The sequence below is a fragment of the Patella vulgata genome, chromosome 5 (assembly GCF_932274485.2).
Source record: "Patella vulgata chromosome 5, xgPatVulg1.2, whole genome shotgun sequence".
Lineage (NCBI taxonomy): Eukaryota > Metazoa > Mollusca > Gastropoda > Patellidae > Patella > Patella vulgata.
The window spans coordinates 33,106,223-33,126,535 of NC_065883.2; the positions used below are offsets into that span (position 1 = coordinate 33,106,223).

General features: G+C 33.1%; 1 protein-coding gene across 1 annotated transcript; it reads right to left on the bottom strand.

Moving 5' to 3' along the window:
• Positions 1-846: 846 nt before the first annotated feature.
• On the bottom strand, positions 847-20,103 carry LOC126821783 (ras-related protein Rab-4B). The gene is made up of 7 exons (XM_050550285.2): positions 20,003-20,103; positions 15,365-15,445; positions 13,411-13,525; positions 11,337-11,399; positions 6,991-7,145; positions 6,354-6,449; positions 847-6,126 (listed from the first exon to the last, which is right to left on the bottom strand). Exons 1-7 carry the CDS (start codon positions 20,016-20,018, stop codon positions 6,011-6,013), a joined length of 642 nt encoding a protein of 213 aa, XP_050406242.1. The 5' UTR covers positions 20,019-20,103; the 3' UTR covers positions 847-6,010.
• Positions 20,104-20,313: the final 210 nt, after the last annotated feature.

The following is a 20,313-nucleotide window of genomic DNA, read 5'->3' on the forward strand; positions in this document are numbered from 1 at the left end:
CCAGAAATCTATTTTAAGTAGCCATATTCAAACTAGAGGGCTGGCTGAAAAGTTCTAAGACTATCTGTGAAAGACCTGTACAAAGTCCATGGTTTCCATTTATTTGTTTATATAGTCCCCTTCAAGGCGATGGCCTACACACTTTTGCCAATCATGTGGCAAGGCCTGGATGCCAATTTGGAAGAAATTTTAAGCCACCCTTAAAAAGTCATCATTACTAGGAAAATGACCACTGGCTAGTTCCTTTTTCTTTTCTGTAAACAGGTCTCATCCATGGTTACAGATCTGTCCAAAGGATCTGCTTCAAAACGGCACAGATTGTCACCCATCTTGAAGAAACTTTTGTCATTCCTAATTTATTGGCGATAATGTGCTCAACCCTCTCATGAGAAATGCCCACAGCACTGGCGATATTTCGATTGGTCAATCGTGGAGCAGCCATCACCATGTCATACAACCGGGTAAAGTGCTCCTTAGTGATACTCTTGCTTTTTTCCTGTGCATGGTACAGGTAATCAATTATGTTTCTAGTAATATTGGATGTTTCTACTTATTTACCATACTTATAGTGGAAATAACTGCCCAATAAATTCTTTCGTGGGAATGCATCTTTAAGTTACAAAATAACTGAAAGATATTTGTGAATATTTAGCAGGACAGTGTGACTTTCACAAAATTAATTGGTACTGTACTATTCAATCTTGTTCGCCATTTCAAATAGATGCACAGTAGACTTAATTATAATGACCACTAAATCTTTGAGCAAATGATAAAGTTTGTCCAAAAATGTTCTCATTCTAAGGAATAACTGAACATGGTATTTTAGGACAAAAAAAACAAGAGAAAAAGTATTTATGATTTATTTTAAGACAAAAACATAGTGTAACAGACAATCATTCATCATGAAAAAAGCCATTACAAAGTGGAGTATACAGTGTCAAATACCTATTCTAAATCCAGCCATATTATTTATCCACAGATCTGATGTAACAATACACAGGCTAAATTACAATGAATATTTGAATTTTATTTGTTATATTGTAATTTTTTTTACTAAATTGTGCTATGAAGTTACCATAAAACCAAGATAAAAACCTACTTTAAAAAATTCTAATTGTTTAATCTTTGATACAGAAAGGATATTATAGTGGCCTAATAGCATTTAGTGGATGGATTCTATGCTAAAGCATTGTTTAAGCATACAACAAACTACCTGAGAAAGCATTTATACCACACATTATTGTACAGTTACAATCTAAACCACCACATTTAAATCTTAACATTACTATTGCTTCAACTCCCCAAACTCACACCTTCAACATAGATTGAACATTTGCATTATCAATTCTAAAGTGTCATATATAATTAAATATTTTTTTTTTATTAAGAAAGATGTTACTGTAATTTAGGATATTCACAAACAATGGGTACATTTCAAAACAAATATTTAATATTTTTTGTTATGACCTTTGTGTCCCTAAAGGAGCAGTCTCCAATACATTCTTGTAAATAGAACTGGTTAAGTGAAATACTCTTAGAAAAATTTATCCTAGTTCTACATTTATCCAACCGTTCAATATTATAATTTGGAAGATATTCTTCAAATTTTGGCATTAAATTTTTATTTTACATATGATGTCCTAAAAAATGAAGGACTGCCCCTTTAATATCAAACAATTAAAATATAGCATAATATACTGGTACTAGAATTTTCTATTTGCCCTGCCCATTCATCATATATATATATATCATACTGTATATGATTACTGTCTGTTTAACTATTTTGTCTGTTGTTTTCATTAATGGGATAAGACAGAAATGTTTCATCCTGAACAAAATTTACAACTATTTACACAACTAATGAATAATAGCAAAGTTAGTTATCCCCTGTTTTGTTTTTTTATCTCATGTAAGGTAAACCAACAGAACATAAAGCACATCAGAATTAAAACTGTGAATGCGAAAACTAACCATCATTGCTATCCCTAGTTACCTGAATGGAATTCGAATAAAACTAAATCTAAAAAATTTATTTATGTATTCCACATACCGAAGGGCAATGAATGCAAGTTAGCAAAAACACATTGCCCATTAATACTAATTTCGTAGTTATAGTGGAGTTATAGTAGTTAAATGTATTGAGCAGACTGTTTTGTTCATTTGTTACTAGTTAATTTATTTTTAGAAATTGCATCACCTCCGCCCTCATACAGTTTGCAATTAATTCTGCCATTTAGACAGAAACTTGCTTCTTATTTTAATAGAGAGATATGTATTTTAATTGTAATTAACTTGAAAGCTTGCAGCTTATTAAATATTACTCTCCTATGAAAAACAAAGATAATATATTACACAAATCTATATATACAATATAAAACATCCAATGAATATAATATATACAATAATATACATTTACATCATTCTTTATATAAATAAATAAAATACCACCATCTTTAGTCTTCTCAAAGAAACACAATATACGAGAAAACAGAAATTCTTCATACCTTTAATTCCTTATTTACTTTACCGGGCTAAAAATGCAGCAGTAACCAGATTTAGTTAAACAAATGCACATTTAGACAATTTCATAGGTAAGGTTAAAAGATTCACAAGACCTTTCAGTTTAATGCTACGTTTAAAAGGGTAAAAGGGTAAAGGGTTACACTGACTGTTCATTTTATGAATTTATTTATTTTAGATTATGCTGTATTCGTTACATATCATTCTCATCACATGAGTTCGCAGGTTGAATATCCTTGAAGAATTCTGAAGACTGATGGCTTAGAATTACGAAATATTAATTGATAACTATTTTTTAAACGAGATAGAGAAAGTTAGTCGACATCACAAGGATGTTGATATTCAAATGACAAAATAACTTGATGGTGTCCATCTTAAAATATAGAGATGGAAATGAATGAATCCCAAGCCGGAAAGCCCCAATTCCTGTAAAAGTAACGAATACAGCACAAGTTACTGCTGGAAATATATATATATATATATATAATAATAATATGAAATTATCACACTGTATATTACATGCTGGTAATTTCAATTTTTAAACGAACCAAACGGTATTCACACTGTGTATATTGTATTTAAATCATCTATATAATCTAACAATCTTATAAAAATCAAAAATACTACATTGCATACAAAAAGAGACAAAATCCAGTATTTAATTATAAATTGTACTTAACGTAAGAAAAATAAAATTAAGAATATAACAAACTGCATCAAAGAACACAAATATTCTAACATAACAAACTAACCAAATGGTAAAATTTGAATGTGAAATTTGTTTCCACGAAGTTTATGAAAAATGAATAAATGTAACAATATAACTAAAATGAAATTGTGTAGTGAATACACAGTGTCATTCTTTGTGTTTATTTTTTTTCAAAGAGAAATATCTTTGATGGGCATCCAAAACATATAAATTATGATTAATAAAAATCAATTTGAAGAAATACACCATCATGCTAATTATGAAACAAACACCATTAAAAATTATAAAGTTTGAAAATGATATGTATACAGTATTTGTACATAAAATGTCACTTCCAGCTGAAATAATCAGGAATAATTCAGGAATTTATAGAAAATTAAACAATGGCAAGAGAAATTCATTTTGATTTTAATCAAATCAAGTCATCAATTATTGTCTACCCCCCTCAGAATTGATTTTATGTTAGTTATATCATAGTCCAAAACCCCTTAGACAAACAATAATTTAAAGGACCTGGAGGCAATGCACCACGTACCTTTAATTATATTTGGCCGTAATCTGTTGTATTCAGTTTAATCCTTGGCAGTGGTTGGGTGGCCAAGTGATTCAACCGTGTGTGCTTTAGATCATCAGGTCTGCCATAAGAAAAGTGTTGTGGCACTTCCATCTAATGCTTGTATATGATAAGGAGTAAAGTTGCCTGCAGGACCCCATGGGTTTTTTCTGGATTCTCCACTTTCCTCTTATTCCTAAAAATCTGCTTGCAAGTGATTATTGAAAGTAAGATATACCATATGTTAGTCCTGAAATGATCTAGTTTGGTGTAAGTTAAACCCCATTTCTTTCTTATTCATTACCTTTCCAATAAATCATAAAATTGAATCTCTTAAAATTAGTTAGTTTTTGTGATATCACTATCTGAAGATACTACTAGTTGTAAATCGACGAGACTATGTGACTGATTAGAACAAACAATGTGACCAGAATTCTGACCTAATTTAATCTGACAACAAACTATCACCCTGTATCCAATTAAAAACACTTTTTAAACTACCTAAAATATGACCAAATTCAAAATATTTAATGCAATGGTAAGCTAATGGTATTCTTTCAATTCATTTTAAATTTGAAGTTGTTGGAACATATTCAAAATCATGGAGGTCCTATTACCCTTGAATTGCTCTTAAAGTTACATAGGCTAGGTAAGTTGGACCTTTTTATTAATAGGTTAATAGTATTCTTTCAATAAATTTGAAGCTTAAAAGAAATAAATTCATTGGGGCATGTATTTATTATAAATACACAAATTGAATCAGAAACTTCAAACATAACAAATATTATAAAACAATCAACATGAATGAATATATGTATAGATTAATTATAAAAAAAGCCAGTTAGTATTCGCACTACAAACATGTAGTATAAACTTGTGTGAAAAATATACACGCAATCCACAGGGTTGACTGTTAATTAATTTCCAGTATATATATATTAATATATTATATTTGTCAAGTATATTTTATATTTTACATATCTTGTCAAGGGATAATAATACAATTTAAATAATGTTAGTTAAAAGGATGGAAATATTTGTAGAAAATTTCTAAACTTCTGTTGACTCTGTACTTTGAACGTTAACATAACATTTGCATTCCAATTAACTTTACAACCTATTAACCTCTATTCATACATGTTACATTTACAGGTCTAAAATCTTGGTTTATCTTTGGTTGATATTTGTCAGACACTTAAATATACATTATGCAAGAGCTAAATCTGCCAATCGCGGGTCTTTCTTTAGGACTGAAATGTTATCTAAATTATTAATAAGACATTAATTAACTTATCCAGACCATAATCAACTCTTGATGGCATCGCTAGCCTGCAATATTTATTGGATTAGGTTCCGATTTTCTGCTTTACTTTCATTCATGATTTAATCATGAAATGGATAATCAAGACTATTTTTTTATCATACCGACTTTAGTAATGATGATCGAGGCTAGGCTGAAAATTCAATCGCTAAAATTTTGGTTCAGAGTGGATCAATTTGACTGAAATTTTCAGTAAATTCCCTTTACATTATCTAGTTTTTAACTATTATAGTGAGAACTGCCAGCTCTTTATCTAATCTCCCATAATGTATCTTTAATATATAATATATATTCCACTATGTTTTAGTATTTAAACAGATTGTATCACAATTTCTTATCAATGTATTTATCATATTAGAGAGACAACAGGACAGAAAAAAGATAGATTATTACTGGATCCATCCTAAAGACAACATTCTAAAACACAATTGTGTTCAAATAAGTTGAAATTTGTTCATTCAAAACAGTTCTTATAACACTTGTCTTGATCATTTTGTCTTACATATCTGAGTATCATTTCTGAAATTGCATCTGCTTACATCATCACAAGAAGATTAGTTAACCTACATTTGTACTATGTTAAATAATACTCATTAGTACTTTTTGATCTATAAATAATTCGTATTGACCTTCAGTTTTTGTAAAACATTGTCAATAAATTTCTATCAGCCTAATGTCATGTTGTCCCTATTAGAGAGATGATGGTATAAGCAGACTGGTGATAATTAAGGTAATGATGTTGATTAAAAGGTAAAAAAGATCATTTTGATAATGTTTCTCAGACAATAATAATAAAACTATAAGATGTCATTTTATACACCAGTAAAAAAAGGAAAATATATAATAAGTAGATAGTTATATATATATATACTGGTTTGAATGTCATGGAATAGTATACCAAGTGTACTCAGCATGCACAATCTGGTCGACGGAGTTGCGGTTCTTTGTTTGTTCTGTTTAATCGTCTGAGAGAAGCATCACCATATTGTATTCCTGATCCCATTCTTTCTGGATCAAGTTCACCTATTCAAGAATAAAAGATGATGATGTTTCATTTTTATTATAATATTTCTATTTTTAAATGAAATAAATGGCCTAGTGCCTTTTTTACATATTGCTTTTGCATATAAGCTTTTAATCAATTGATTAGCAATAGAAACAGTATGGGTTATTATTATAATGGTTAATACATATCCATTTACCCAAAAGGCTTATAACTCATTTAAACAAAAAAAGAAGACAAAACTTACCTGCTTCAATTTTTGTCAAAATACACCGGGCACATTTGAGGAAGGTTTCTTCTACATTTTCCCCCGTTAATGCACTTGTTTCCAGAAACATTAATTCTACAATAAAAATACAGATGTCAATTGAATTAGAACAATACACAATCAATACAAATGTGTCATATTGATAGCTGTGTGAACTGGAAAGGGAAGTGGTACTGGGTGTTCTATTCTACTTCTAGGTAAAACATACTACTCTTTTGTGAAATGGATATCTAACATTACATTAAGCCAATACATGAGCTTATTCAACATAATAACTGTCAATGTTTCTTTGAACTGTAACCTAACATCCCCATAATATTAACTGTACAGCAGCAAGAAACTTTATGGTTTTTTTTTTTAGTTTGATTTCTGGGTACTTAAATGTCTAATTTTATTTGTGTTTAATACAATAGTAAACATGGAAGCCCAAACAAAACTAACATTGATACAACAATCAGACTTCCACTTATCTTTCAAACTCAAAACAAAATCATATAGCGCTTGACTCATCCTTAATCAAAATAACAACACTAATCAATTCTTTATTTACATCAAAATCCAACAAGTTAAATTTAAAGAGATATTCTTGGAGTTATTGTTGATAACACAAACTTACCATTTTCTTGAGCAAATCGACTGGCTTCTAAAAATGTCACTTCTCTATCAGCTTCCAGATCTTTTTTATTTCCCACTAATATTATTACTATATTAGGACTGGCCAATGTCCTAGCATCTGTCAACCAGTTAGTTAGGGCATTGTATGTTTCACGACTATAATATATAAAGTATAAAAGTTGAATATTAACTGTTTTAACAATTCAGTCATATTAAATGAAGGTTTAGTACAGTTTTGATAATTAGGTGTGTTTTGGGATGTTTTGAATAGATCACTATTGTCTTGTTGGAAGTATTAATTAATACTGGAAGTATTAATGCGATCTTCAGCAGATAAAACATTGATTTCGGTTCCAAGATATAATAAATTGCATGGAAAATACTCTTTACCAGTTCATGGTGCATATTTATGGAATGAGCTTCCTCAACAGATTATGTGCTTGACAATTCTATTTTCAAGTTTTAAGACAACACTAAAGACACATCTGTTTACCAAATATCTGTGCAAGAACAAATAGTTGGCCTCACTGTGAAGTGCTTAGAAATGACCAAGCGGTCATAATTTAGTGCTATATAAGACAATTTATTATTATTATTATTATCTTTAAAGGAGAATACTACCACAAAAAGTGGTTTTAATATGAACCAGCGGCTGCCAGACAGGATACGCCCACATTTTTCAAGGGATGGATAGAGAACAAGCTAAAAACAAATGCAATTTTTTGTACAATCAGGGGCAATAATCCAGAAAGTTATGGCCTGAAATGTGCAAATATCAAAATGGACTGAGATCTTTGGGATATAAAGATATGTTTTAAGTTTCATCAAAATTGGATAAAAATTGTGACCTCTAGAAGGTCCACAACCTTCATATTACACACTTCCACACAATTTGCGTACAAAGAGAGGCCATTTTGTCGAGTAGTTTAATTTGGACTCTTCCGAAATTCAAATTCAACCTTCAATATGGTGGAATGGTGATGTATTTAAACGGTTTTTAAAATCGGAAAAAAATTGTGACCTCTAAAGAATCTGCAAGCTAAAAATGCGATTTTTCGAACAATCAGGGGGCCATAATCCAGAAAGTTAAGTTCGGGTATCCGCAATTATCAAAAGGAACCAAGATCTTAGTGTGTTATGGTGATACATTTACACATTTTTTGAAATCGGATAAAAATTGTGACCTCTATAGGCACCAAAAGCTAAAAACGCGATTCTTTTGTTCAATCAAGGGTCATAATTCAGGAAGTTACAATCCAATACGTGCAAATATTGACAGAAACCAATATCTTTGGGTTATAAACATGTATTTCAAGTTTCATCCATATCGGATCAAAATTGTGACCTCTAGAGGATCCACAACATTAATTTACCAGATGTTTACACTATTTGCGTATGAGGGGTGTCCATTTTGTCTGGCAGTTTCGGCCTGATTTTCACGAAATTCAAATTCAACAAACATAACGGTGATATATTCAAACATTTTTTTAAATCAGATAATAATTGTGAACTCTAGAGAGATCACAAGCTACAATCAGGGGCCATATTTCAGGAAGTTACGATTCGATATGTAGGAAAATCGAAAGGAACCAAGATATTTGGGTTATAAACATGCATTTCAAGTTTCATCAAAATCAGATGAAAATTATGACATCCAGAAGGTCCACAACCCTGACACTATTTGCGAACAAGGGGCGGCCATTTTGTCAGTCAGTTTCGGTCCTATTTTTACGAAATTCGAACTCAACCATCCTTAGGGTGTAACGGTGATATATTCATACATTTTTTTTAAATCAGATAAAAATTGTGACCTCTATAGGGTCCACAAGCTAAAAACATGATTTTTCGTACACTCAGGGCCCGTAACTCAAGAAATTATAGTCGGATATGAGCGAATATTGAAAGGAACTGAGATCCGTGGGTTATAAACATACATTTCAAGTTTAAACCGAATCGGATAAAAATTGTGACTTCTACAGTGTTCACAAGCTAAAAACATGACTTTTCGTACAATCAGGGCCCATAATCCATGAAGTTACAGTCCGATACATGCCAACATCGAAAGGAACCGAGATCTTAGGATGATAAACCTATATTTCACGTTTCATTGTAAAGGGTAGAGTGTTCACAAACAATTGTGGGCAGACGGGGGCGACGACAATATACATCCACATGACAATGTGGGCTTATAAAAATGACGTTAATATTAGAATATTTTGGGCCCTGCAAAATTCAAGATGGGGGAATTTACAAGACAATTTCATACAGATCAGATTATAATTTTTGTCGTTTGAGGGTTTACAAGGTTCTACAAACAGAAACAAGAGCCTGAACTCGGGAAGTAATTTACAGAAACTTTTGAAATTTGACAGGCTTTTTCGTTTTACTAATTTAAAAATAATGCATTTACATTTCATACAGATCGGATGATAACTTTTATCATTCGAACGTTCACAAAGTAAAACAAGGGCCATTACTCTAGAAATAATTGACTGAAATTGCAGAAATTCAATAGACCTCTGTTTCTCAAATTTAAATGATGCATATAAATTTCAAACATATCGGATGATAACTTTAATTAATGGAGCATTAACAAGGTTGAACAAAGTGAAACAAGGGCCATAACACTAGAAGTAATTAAAGGAAATTGCTGAAATTCAAAAGGTTTCTTCGTTCTACTAATTTAAATAATGCATAAAAATTTCACAAAGATCGGACGATAACTTTTGCCTTTAGAGCATTCACATGGTTCAATAAAGGGAAACAAGATCCATAACTCTAGATGTAATTACTAATCTAAATGACGCATATAAATTTCATACAGATCAGCAGAAAGACTTTTGATGTTAGAGCATTCACAAGGTGCAAAAATGTGAAATTATTGAAATTAAATAGGCTTCTTCATCTCACTAAGGTAAACATATATCAATTTTAAACCAATCGAATGATAACTTTTGGCATAAGTAAAGTGTCCACAAGAAATTGTGGACGACAGATGGACAAACCGGAGGACCCGGAGAAAACCCACGAGGTTGGACAGGCGACCCTACTCCTTGTCTCGTACAACCAGGGAATCGAAACCACGCCAGTTGACTCAATGACAGACTTTAAGATACAGCGCGCGCACGCTAACCATTCAGCCATCCAACCCCCCGAGTGACGTAAGAGATGACAGATGTTGTAAATTTCCCTATAGAAGGCTATTGCAATTGAGCACTGCATCCCGTCATTTTGACTAACTAGAAGCATAAACATGGCCAACTGCGATGCTTGGGGATGTACTAATAGCACCAACAATAAACTAGATCTGCCACTTCCAGTCACATGTCATAGGTTATATAAAGAATCTTAACAAGAAAAATTAATTATTAAAATCGCTCAAAAACTTGCGAAGTTATAAGCTTAAATATAGCGAGAAAATAATCTGAAAAATAAAAGTTTCAGAAAGATCCTATGGTCAGATTCTGAGATATAAGATTTGCAGGAGAAAAACAAAAAAACAAAACAAATAATAATAATAATCTAAGCAAAAACAATAAACCCTTGTTTTTCAGTTGTTGCACAAAGAAAGTAGGCTAGGGCATATAATACCATATTACCCTATGACTATGACTAGGGTAGACTTATTGGAAATAATAGTCTTTCTTTGATATATTTTCACCGACAAAGTCTGAACATCAATAAATAAAGCGAAAAGTTATCAAGAATCAAAGGACTGTGATAAGAAGAAAAGGTACTCTTAACTCTGATCTAATCCAAACACAGCCTGCAACGATTTGTGCTCGCATTTCTAATTGGCTTGTACTGATAGGGAAGAACATTCGGGGCAAAATCAATGCCTGACAAGCTGTCAATTTCTGCCGATGCCATATTGAAATATACATCGACTGCTACACGAGTGTCACCTCTTACGTCATGTCACATGAGTTAGCTTTACCTCATTAATTGTTGGGTGTTTCCATAACTTCGGAAATCTGAAAGTGTTTTTTAACGTAATTTGTTACTAAAACTTTTTTTTAAAAAAAAAAAAAATTCTGAAATGCGTTACACAATGAACTAAGTAAATGATAAAATTAAACTTTTATTGTAGCATTCTCCTTTAAATATGCATTAATAATAAAATAGCTCAGAGATGCAAACATAGAGATAGATATGTGTTAAAGAGTCAGATAAAAAATGCCATCATTTGTTACTGTCTCGTCATCACTATTTCTGAATTATAGGATTTGTTAATGACACCTGTGTTCTTCATAAGGAAACATTCGTGAATATGTTACCCAATTCAGGACTTGTTAAAGCGAATACAGGTATAACTTAGGTGTAAGAAAGTTTACAGATTATATATACCTTGTAATATCATAAACTAATAAGGCACCAGCAGCTCCTCTATAATAACTTCTAGTTACTGATCTATAAAATGTGAAAATAAATATTACAATTTCAAGTTAAATGTAGAAGGGCAAACAAAGTGTCTAACTCTGATGATAATGAATGCATTCTTTCAATACTGTGGAAGATGGCATTGTTACCTCAAGATCAATCAAGTTACATTTTATTGAATAATAATATCACTGTTTAAACTAAATGCCATTGTTTAAAACCACTGTTTAAAACTACTGATAAAATACAGTTTTATTTACAATAAATGTAAAATTTGATACATCATAAAACGTGTATAAAAGCACAAAAACAAACTGTTAAAAATCAGAAATTGGTTCGTTAACATAGGCATATCAATACTATGGTTGTAACTAGACCAGGCTAAACTGTCACATTTACTCTTTTTAATGCCTGCGGATACTAAGATAGGTTGCCAGGCAAAGAAACATACGCCCACAGTAGCTAAAACGTTCAAGCGCATCGGTCAACAAGTGTTGTCGCATATCTATTCTTTTGTAGGTAATAGGGGCTTTTACAAGACAATTTCATACAGATAAGATTATAATTTTCATCGTGTAAGGGTTTACAAAGTTCTACAAAATGAAACAAGGGCCATAACTCTAGAAGTAATTAACAGAAATTGCTGAAATTCAATAGGTTTGAACTTCGTTTCACTAATTTAAATGCTGCATATAAATGTCATACAGATCGGATCACAATTTTTGTCGCTTAAGCGTTCACAAGGTTCAACAAAGTGAAACAAGGGCCATAACTCTAGAAATTATAAAATTTCATACAGATCGGATGATAATTTTTTCACTAAAGCATTCACAAGGTTCAACAAAGTGAAACAAGGGCCATAACTCTAGAAGTAATTAACAGAAATTGCTGAAATGCAATAGGCTTCTTTGTTTCACTAATTTAAATGATGCATTATAAGTTTCATACAGACCAGATGTTAACTTTTGTCGTTCACAAGGTCCAACAAAGTGAAAGAAGGTGCATAACTCTAGACGTAGTAAACGGAAATTGCTGAAAGTCAATAGTCTTCTTCTTTTCACTAATTCAAATGATGCAAATAAATTTCATACAGATCGGATGATAATTTTTATCATTTGAGCGTTCACAAGGTCCAACAAAGTGAAACAAGGTGCATAACTCTAGACCTAGTAAACAGAAATTTCTGAAAGTCAATGGGCTTCTTCGTTTCACTTATTTAAATGATGCATATAAATTTCATACAGATCACACAACAACTTTTGTCGCTAATAGTGAAACAAGGGCCATAACTCGTGAAGTAATTAACAGAAATTGCTGAAATTCAATAGGATTCTTTGTTTCACTAATTAAAATGATGCATATAAGTTTCATACAGATTGGATGATAACTTTTGTCGTTTGAGCATTCACAGGTCCAACAAAGTGAAACAAGGTGCATAATTCTAGACGTAGTAAACGGAAATTGCTGAAAGTCAATAGGAGTCTTCGTTTCACTAATCTAAATAATGCATATTAATTTCATACAGATTGGATGATAACTTTTGTCGTTTGAGCGTTTACAAGGCTCAAAAGGGGAAACAAGGGCCATAACTTTGGATGTAATTGACAAAAATGCTGAAATTCCTTAGGATTCTTCTTTTTACTAACATAAATGACTCCAGAAGAAATTAACGGAAATTATTGAAATTAAATAGGCTTCTTCATCACACTAATGTAAACAACATATATCAATTTCAAAACAATCAGATGATAAATGTTGTCTGTAGAGTTTTCACAAGAAATTGTGGACAACGGAAAGACGGACGGGAGCGTCGGCAATATTCAACCACATTTCCATGTGGGCGTATAAAAACTGTTTTACCATTTTTACATTAAATTTTTTCTTCATATCTACCTTAAAATGAATCAAAAGTTCAAAAACTGTTTCAGAAATATATCTACAGAGAAATCAGCACTAATTTAGAAGTTACCAATCAGTAATGTTTATAAACCTAGATACATGTGTTGTATATATGTTGTGTAACCAGTTCTATCAACATTACCTAAATCTCTCTTGTCCAGCTGTATCCCAGATCTGTAATTTAACGGCTTTACCTCCAACATTAACAACTTTACTACCAAATTCTACACCAATAGTATGATTAGAATCCTGTTTAACTGTATGAGAAACCAAAACACAATCTCTATAGTTATGAGTGCAATAACAGGAGCAGGTTGGGGGGGGGGGGGATTTTTTACCATGACAGTGATGTTTTCGCCTACCTTTTCTTCAAATTCCAACTCCCAAAGGTGTTTTATGTGCATTATGTACATGTGTAGACCTCAGTTTTCCATAAGTAACTAAGGACACTTTCTTTGTTAACCCACAGGCACCATCCCTGACATGTAAGAACTGGGCTTGTAAAATACTAACAGTTATTCTCACCTCACACCAGGATTCGAGAGAGAAATAGGATTTAACGTCCACTCGATACATATGGTCCAATTTTATTTCATGATTTGCCTGCGCGTTGGGGTCTTTAGTAGTGGGAGGAAACCAGAGGACCCAGAGAAAATCGACGAGGTTGGACAGGCGACAATACTCCTTGTCACGTCACGTATAGTGGCAGTTTTCACTATAATAGTTAAAAACTAGATAATGTAAAGGGTATTTGCTGAAAATTTCAGTAAAATTGATCCACTCTGAACCAAGAATTTAGCAATTGAATTTTCAGCCTAGTCTGGATCATCATAAAGTCGGTACGATAAAAAACATAGTCTCGATTATCCATTTCATGATTTAATCTTGAATGAAAGTTGAGCAGCAAATCGGATCCAAATCCAGTAAATATTGCAGGCTAGCGATGACATCGAGAGTTGATTAGGGTCTGGATAAGTTAATTAATGTCTAATTAATAATTTAGATAACATTTCAGGCCTAAAGAAAGACCTACAATAGGCAGATTTAGCTCTTGCATAATGTATGTTTAAGCAGATATAAAACTGTTATCTGGACTACTTCATATTAGGGCTGTACGATATTCTCGATATAGTTATTTATCGCGATATGGTATTTTCAGACCCAAGTACAATATCATGGTGTCCAAAAATCGTCGATATAGTGGTTTATCGAATATCGCCAAAAACTTCAAATATCAAAAAAAAAATATCATAAAAATAGATAATAAATACACTATACAGCAGTGGAAATTAGCCGACGACAATAAACTATATTAAAACTAATGTTTTGAGAATCGTTAAATGTTGAAAACACTTGCGCAGTGTCCGCAGCCGTTTTTCAGTGCATCGTGTATGCGTTACTTTTACTTTGTTTTTAGTCCACAATAAATTGTCAGTTGTTACTACATACATGTAAAGTTTAGGCCTACTAAACGCCTGAAATTTCCCACTACCGCGGCTAATTACCAGGCTTTAAATAGGTTGTCATATTTTTAAAAAACGAATATTTTTAGAAAACTCTACAAAACTTAATTTCTGAAAGCAAGAATAAATCGATCTATAAATAGATTACTGTCACTGTTAGGCCACAAATACCGAAGCCAATCGAATACATGAATGGAAGATAGTCCAGATCATTTAGTATTTGTTAAACTGTTTGAACTTACAATACAAGACGAGAAGACCGCACCTACGTACTTCCGCTGCAGGTGATATTTGAGAATTTTCTTACACAAGGTCACAAGCAGACGCTTTTTAAAGCGGTTGTATTTAATTTTTATCCAAAAAGGATGTTGTTTTGTTCATTTTGATAAATCTATATAAAAAAGCAAAGTTTAAAGTGTATGAATAAAGCAATTCTTACCCACAAGTCTTACTCACACTGTAGTCAGCTTTAATGCATTTATATTTAATTTATTTAATAGCAAAGTGACATTATTATTAAATATCGCGATATTTAACTATATTGTTGAAAAAAATGCCAATATCAATATCGTCCCTTTTTGCAATATCGTACAGCCCTACTTCATATTATGAAAATTATTCAAGGCTACTTACATTTATTTTCTATAAATTGGTGTAAAATACAGGATTTACCAGCACCTGCACTTCCTATCACCAAAAACTTAAATAAAAAATCTGAAAACAAAGAACAGGTATATGATAATGGTATAAACTTTTTGCAAAAATTTGTTTAGTTAACAATGAATGAAGGTTTAAGTTGATATAATAATGCTGATTAGAAACTATGATAGTGTAACATTATACTATAATAACATGTTTGGAATGACTGCAAATTTTTTTATAAAACATAATATTCTAAAGTTAAAGAAATAATCTTTATTTTGTTTGCTTAGTTGGGGTCAGCTAATAAGAGAACAACTCATTCCACAGGAAAAATATTACAGCAAAACAAAAGCACTGACTCATTGAATATAATCCTACAGGGAAGAACAATTCCAAAAGTATACAATCAAGAATAAAAGCAACATACACAGTCAATATTCTTATTAATGGACTCAGTCTGATTTATAAGTTTCTTCACACTATTAAGTTCTAACTTCAGACTATATCATGTTTTCTTTCATTAAGCTATAATATCGCAACACGTCATTTGAGTAGTCTATATCATCCAGAAAAATATTCTACGAATAATAGGTCATTGGCTAGTTTATCCAATCTTTTACATTATCATAAACAAAGTCTAAGGGAGGTAACTAGTCCTAAAACAAGATGTTGACGCCCGTGAAATTAATTTCAGGGGAATAATATCCTCTACTTTTCTGCACCCACTGGGTTAATGAAGAAGGGCATATATGCCAAGCAGTGTGCTATCTGAGGCATCTTCCCCAAACAGCAGTGCTATGGCCTACTCTTTTTTGGGAATTCCAAATGTCAAGGGTACTTTTACGTTCATGCCAATGCTGTCAATTGCTAAACCCTCCAGCCAGCACTACTGACAAGGGGGGAACCACGCCATGATAAACTTTCTCAGCCAACACAGGGATCAAACACAGGACCTCCAGGTTAGTGAACCAACATCCAGTTTTGAAAAATAAAGATTGTCCGATTTGAAGTTTTAGAACACATGCAAAATTGTGATTTGTGATCCATGATGCATGTGGTAAACAGATAGTTTAATGACCAGGGGAGTAGGACTAAAATTACTACATGCATATAGGCACAGTTTCCAACCTGCTAATCGAAACTACCACCTACCACTGTAGTACCAGAGGAAAAGAAAGAAAAACAAAACAACCAATGACAGAGAAACCAAACAATTAAATGGACCAAGCCTAATCACCAATAAATCTGTTTAACCTATTACAAACAAAGCACCCCTGTCCACTATTTGCTAGAGCCATTATAAACCAGCGACCGCAAGTCAGGATACACCCACATTTTTCAAGAGATGGATAGAGAACAAGCTAAACAAAAAGCGATTTTTTGTACAATCAGGGGGCCATAATTCAGGAAGTTATGATCCGATATGCACAAATATCGACAGCAACCACGATCTTTGAGTTATAAACATGTATTTCAATTTTCATCAAAATCGGATCAAAACTGTGAGCTGTAGAGGGTCAACAACCTTGATATACCATATTTTTATGGTGTAACAGTGATATATTCAAACGTTTTTTTAAATCGGAATAAAATTGTGACCTCCATAGAGTTCACAAGCTAAAAAACACTATTTTTCGTACAATCAGGGGCCATAATTCAGGAAGTTACGGTCCGATATGCGCGAATATCGAAAGGAACCAAGATCTTTGGGTTATAAACTTACATTTCAAATTTTAAAAAAATCAACAATATACGTCCACATGAAAATGTGGGCGTATAAAAACAACTAAACGCCCATCAAAGCCAGCTGTCAGCAATATCACACACACACACACCCACCCCAGTGGAAGCAGATGTTACGCCCCACAAACCAACAAACCCAGCCTACTAGTCTGCTCCAGAGATTATGTTTACTACAACATTGCACATAACATATCCAAGCAACTAGCTCCACAAACACACACACATCTTTCTTCATCAAAGACTCTGGAGATTTCTGTGAAAAACTCAACAGCATCAAGACCAGAAAACCTACTTACCTTTAGTCAATGAATCAATGAGCTAGAAACCCCAATATACATAAAACTCCACATGATATGCTGACTGAAAGTGAATGACATTTAAATTTTGATGCTCGAAAATAATGATGATGCCACCAATCTTCTCCAGTACTTAAATAAGCTGCACCCAAGAATCCAATTCACGGGAAGGGATGTGTACAAAATATCCTACTCATGCAATAAAACGTACCTCGTAGGAGAAACCAAAAGACTTATAGTATACATAGAACACCATGACAGTACCAACGACTCGGCTGTAGCTGAACACCTAAGAAATATCCCTCAGCACAGAATCGGCTGGTCATCTGTAAAAACCTTTCACATCAGTCAACGCCACCAGAAGATTAGGGGAATAATGGAAGCCATCCAGATTAAAACCTGCACAAAGCCAAAGCAGTAAGATCCAAATCCAAAGAGTGTACAGTTGGTTATCCCGCTGTATAATTGTATAAACATTCAATAACTACACAATAGCTTTCACAAATGTAGGCCAGTAGCGGATTATCAGTGAGGCTGATGAGGCTGCAGCCTCAGGCCCAAAGATTTTGTAAATAATTTTTTTTTAGACTTGTCTGATACGATTAAAAACGCATAGACAATGAATGTTAGGGGGGTGGGGTTTAGGCCCAACGGGAATCAACATAGGCCCTGACCCAAAATTAATTAGGCCCACGCCATTTTAAATAGGCCCTATTGTTTGGAGATCTAATCTTATTTTTTAAACGTAGGCCTACAATGTACGTTAAATCCTTGTAAGTTTTCGGTTATGTCTTGCTTTATATATTGTATCCACGTGACGTCATTTATGGGCATATAAATAAAGTTACATTACGTTTTTAATGTTAGCAACTACCTTGGCTCTAACTTTAAAAACTAAATAGGTCCTCCAGCAACTGCCGCCTCAGGCCTTGGTGGAGCTTAATCCGCCACTGATGTAGGCTATAGGTCTAAACAAATTATAGTACAAACCAGTATGCCCAATATGGTTTGTCTTTGTAATTTTAACAATCTGTATCCCCTTTCATTTATAGTTATAGCAAGGGACGTGTTTTGATTTGCTGTTCCTTTAAATTCAGTATGGTAATAATTATACTCTATGAAGTTTTGGGTTTAATTGTCCTATTAATATTTGGTTGTACATGTATGTGACAAGGAGTAGGGTCGTCTGTTGTACATTTAAACCCCTCAATGTTCCCAAAACCGCCTAACCATTCGATCAAGAAATAACAAGCGCCCCTAAATAATGCTTGCAGACAATAAGCTGTCTGGTTGCCAGTAAGTGATATCCTGACATTTTTGCCCAGTGCTTGCCTCATTGGTGTTTTTCTAGGAATCCAGTATTTTTCTAGTAAGACTGGGTGTCTCTGCTTTCCATTTATACCAAATTTGCCATACTTTTATTGAAAATAACTATACCCGGTACCCTTTAAAGGAGGCAAGTCGTTAAGCCAATATCATCTACAGTCTTTGACATTGCAAACACGACAAGTTTTATTTCGTTTCGTCTTATATGGCCGGGTTACGTAAATTTGTGTGTTACTCTATATTAAGACTTCAATGGCTTCTGCCAAGCCGTTTAGCAGAAGGGGACATATTTTTAACAGCATGTTGTGTCAAACATACTTACTCTAGCGAGGTAAGCAAGGTCTTATTTTCTCACTAAAAGGTTCCTTTACATTGCTGAGGCGTTTACCAGTAAAATTGACTGGGAGCCAATACTTTTTCGACAAGGATTCAAAAGGGCGGTTCCCGAACGTATAGGGCGAGTGTAATGAGACCTATGTTCAGAGCTGAACTACCCCTGGACTAGATGAACAAGGCTAACCATACCCTGCAGGAGATACTACTGGTGTAGACTTGAATAACCAGACCAGACGCCAAAGACTGCCATATTCAATTAGGACTCTTCGTGTATTTCGCCGAACATAACTGGTTAGAAATTACAGTAAAAACAGAAACGATTGAATGTAAATCAATTTATAAATATATACATTCATAATAATAGGCTACATTACGACTCATTTGTGTCCATTTCTAGGTAGGCCTACCGATACCAAAGAACGGCGATTTAGCTCCTTTAAATACTTTTGTGAGAATGTATCTTTAAAACTAAATCTACTTCCATTTTAATTTAAAAGTTGTATTAGGCCTACCGTATTACATTTAATAAGTCTTCATTATTAGAGTAGACTAGCCTACAGCTGGTTTAAAATAAAGCCAAAGGGTCGCACTTAACCTGAGACAGACACAAAAACAAAATACCTTATTATTGATTTATATTCAACACAGAGATTAAAATAGAACCATGCAACCATAATTTGGGGGATATTAATAAATCTGGCAAAACGTCAGTAAGAGAGAGTAGGTACTAGGTGACGTGCAGAGAAAATAGAAAATGACATGACTGGGCCGTGGGGGAAGACAATCAGAAAATGTAAACAACATTTTTACTCCATTCTAAAAAATACTCACAACATTGACATCGACACATTTACAGAGAGCTACATTAGTATTTATTAATCTCTCATCATACCTTTCCCCGAGACAGAAGCAACATGTTTCTGCTTACCGTAAGATTCTGACATTTTTTGATGTTTTGGATGTAATCGCTTTTCTTCGATGACCACTTCCTTCAAAATGGACGGCTTTTATTGACCCGATTATCCAGTCTCCTATACTACGCTATAATAATGTCGACCTTCTTTGAACACGGAAAGAACGCCAATTGCATGACATTACAATAAAATTGTTTTTTGGTCGTCATTGCCACCTATTACGTAGATGGAATCTTTGTAAAGCCAGAATAACTTAGAAAAACTTAGAAACCCATATAAAATTTATGTGAAAAAAAGCCTGCCGAGCCTACCGAGGCAAAAACTT

Coding starts and splice junctions, on each gene's coding strand:
- LOC126821783 (XM_050550285.2), bottom strand. Junction 13,526..15,364: donor CCAATTTATAGAAAATAAAT/GTAAGTAGCCTT, acceptor TTTCTCATACAG/TTAAACAGGATTCTAATCAT. Junction 11,400..13,410: donor GCTGGACAAGAGAGATTTAG/GTAATGTTGATA, acceptor CACATTTTATAG/ATCAGTAACTAGAAGTTATT.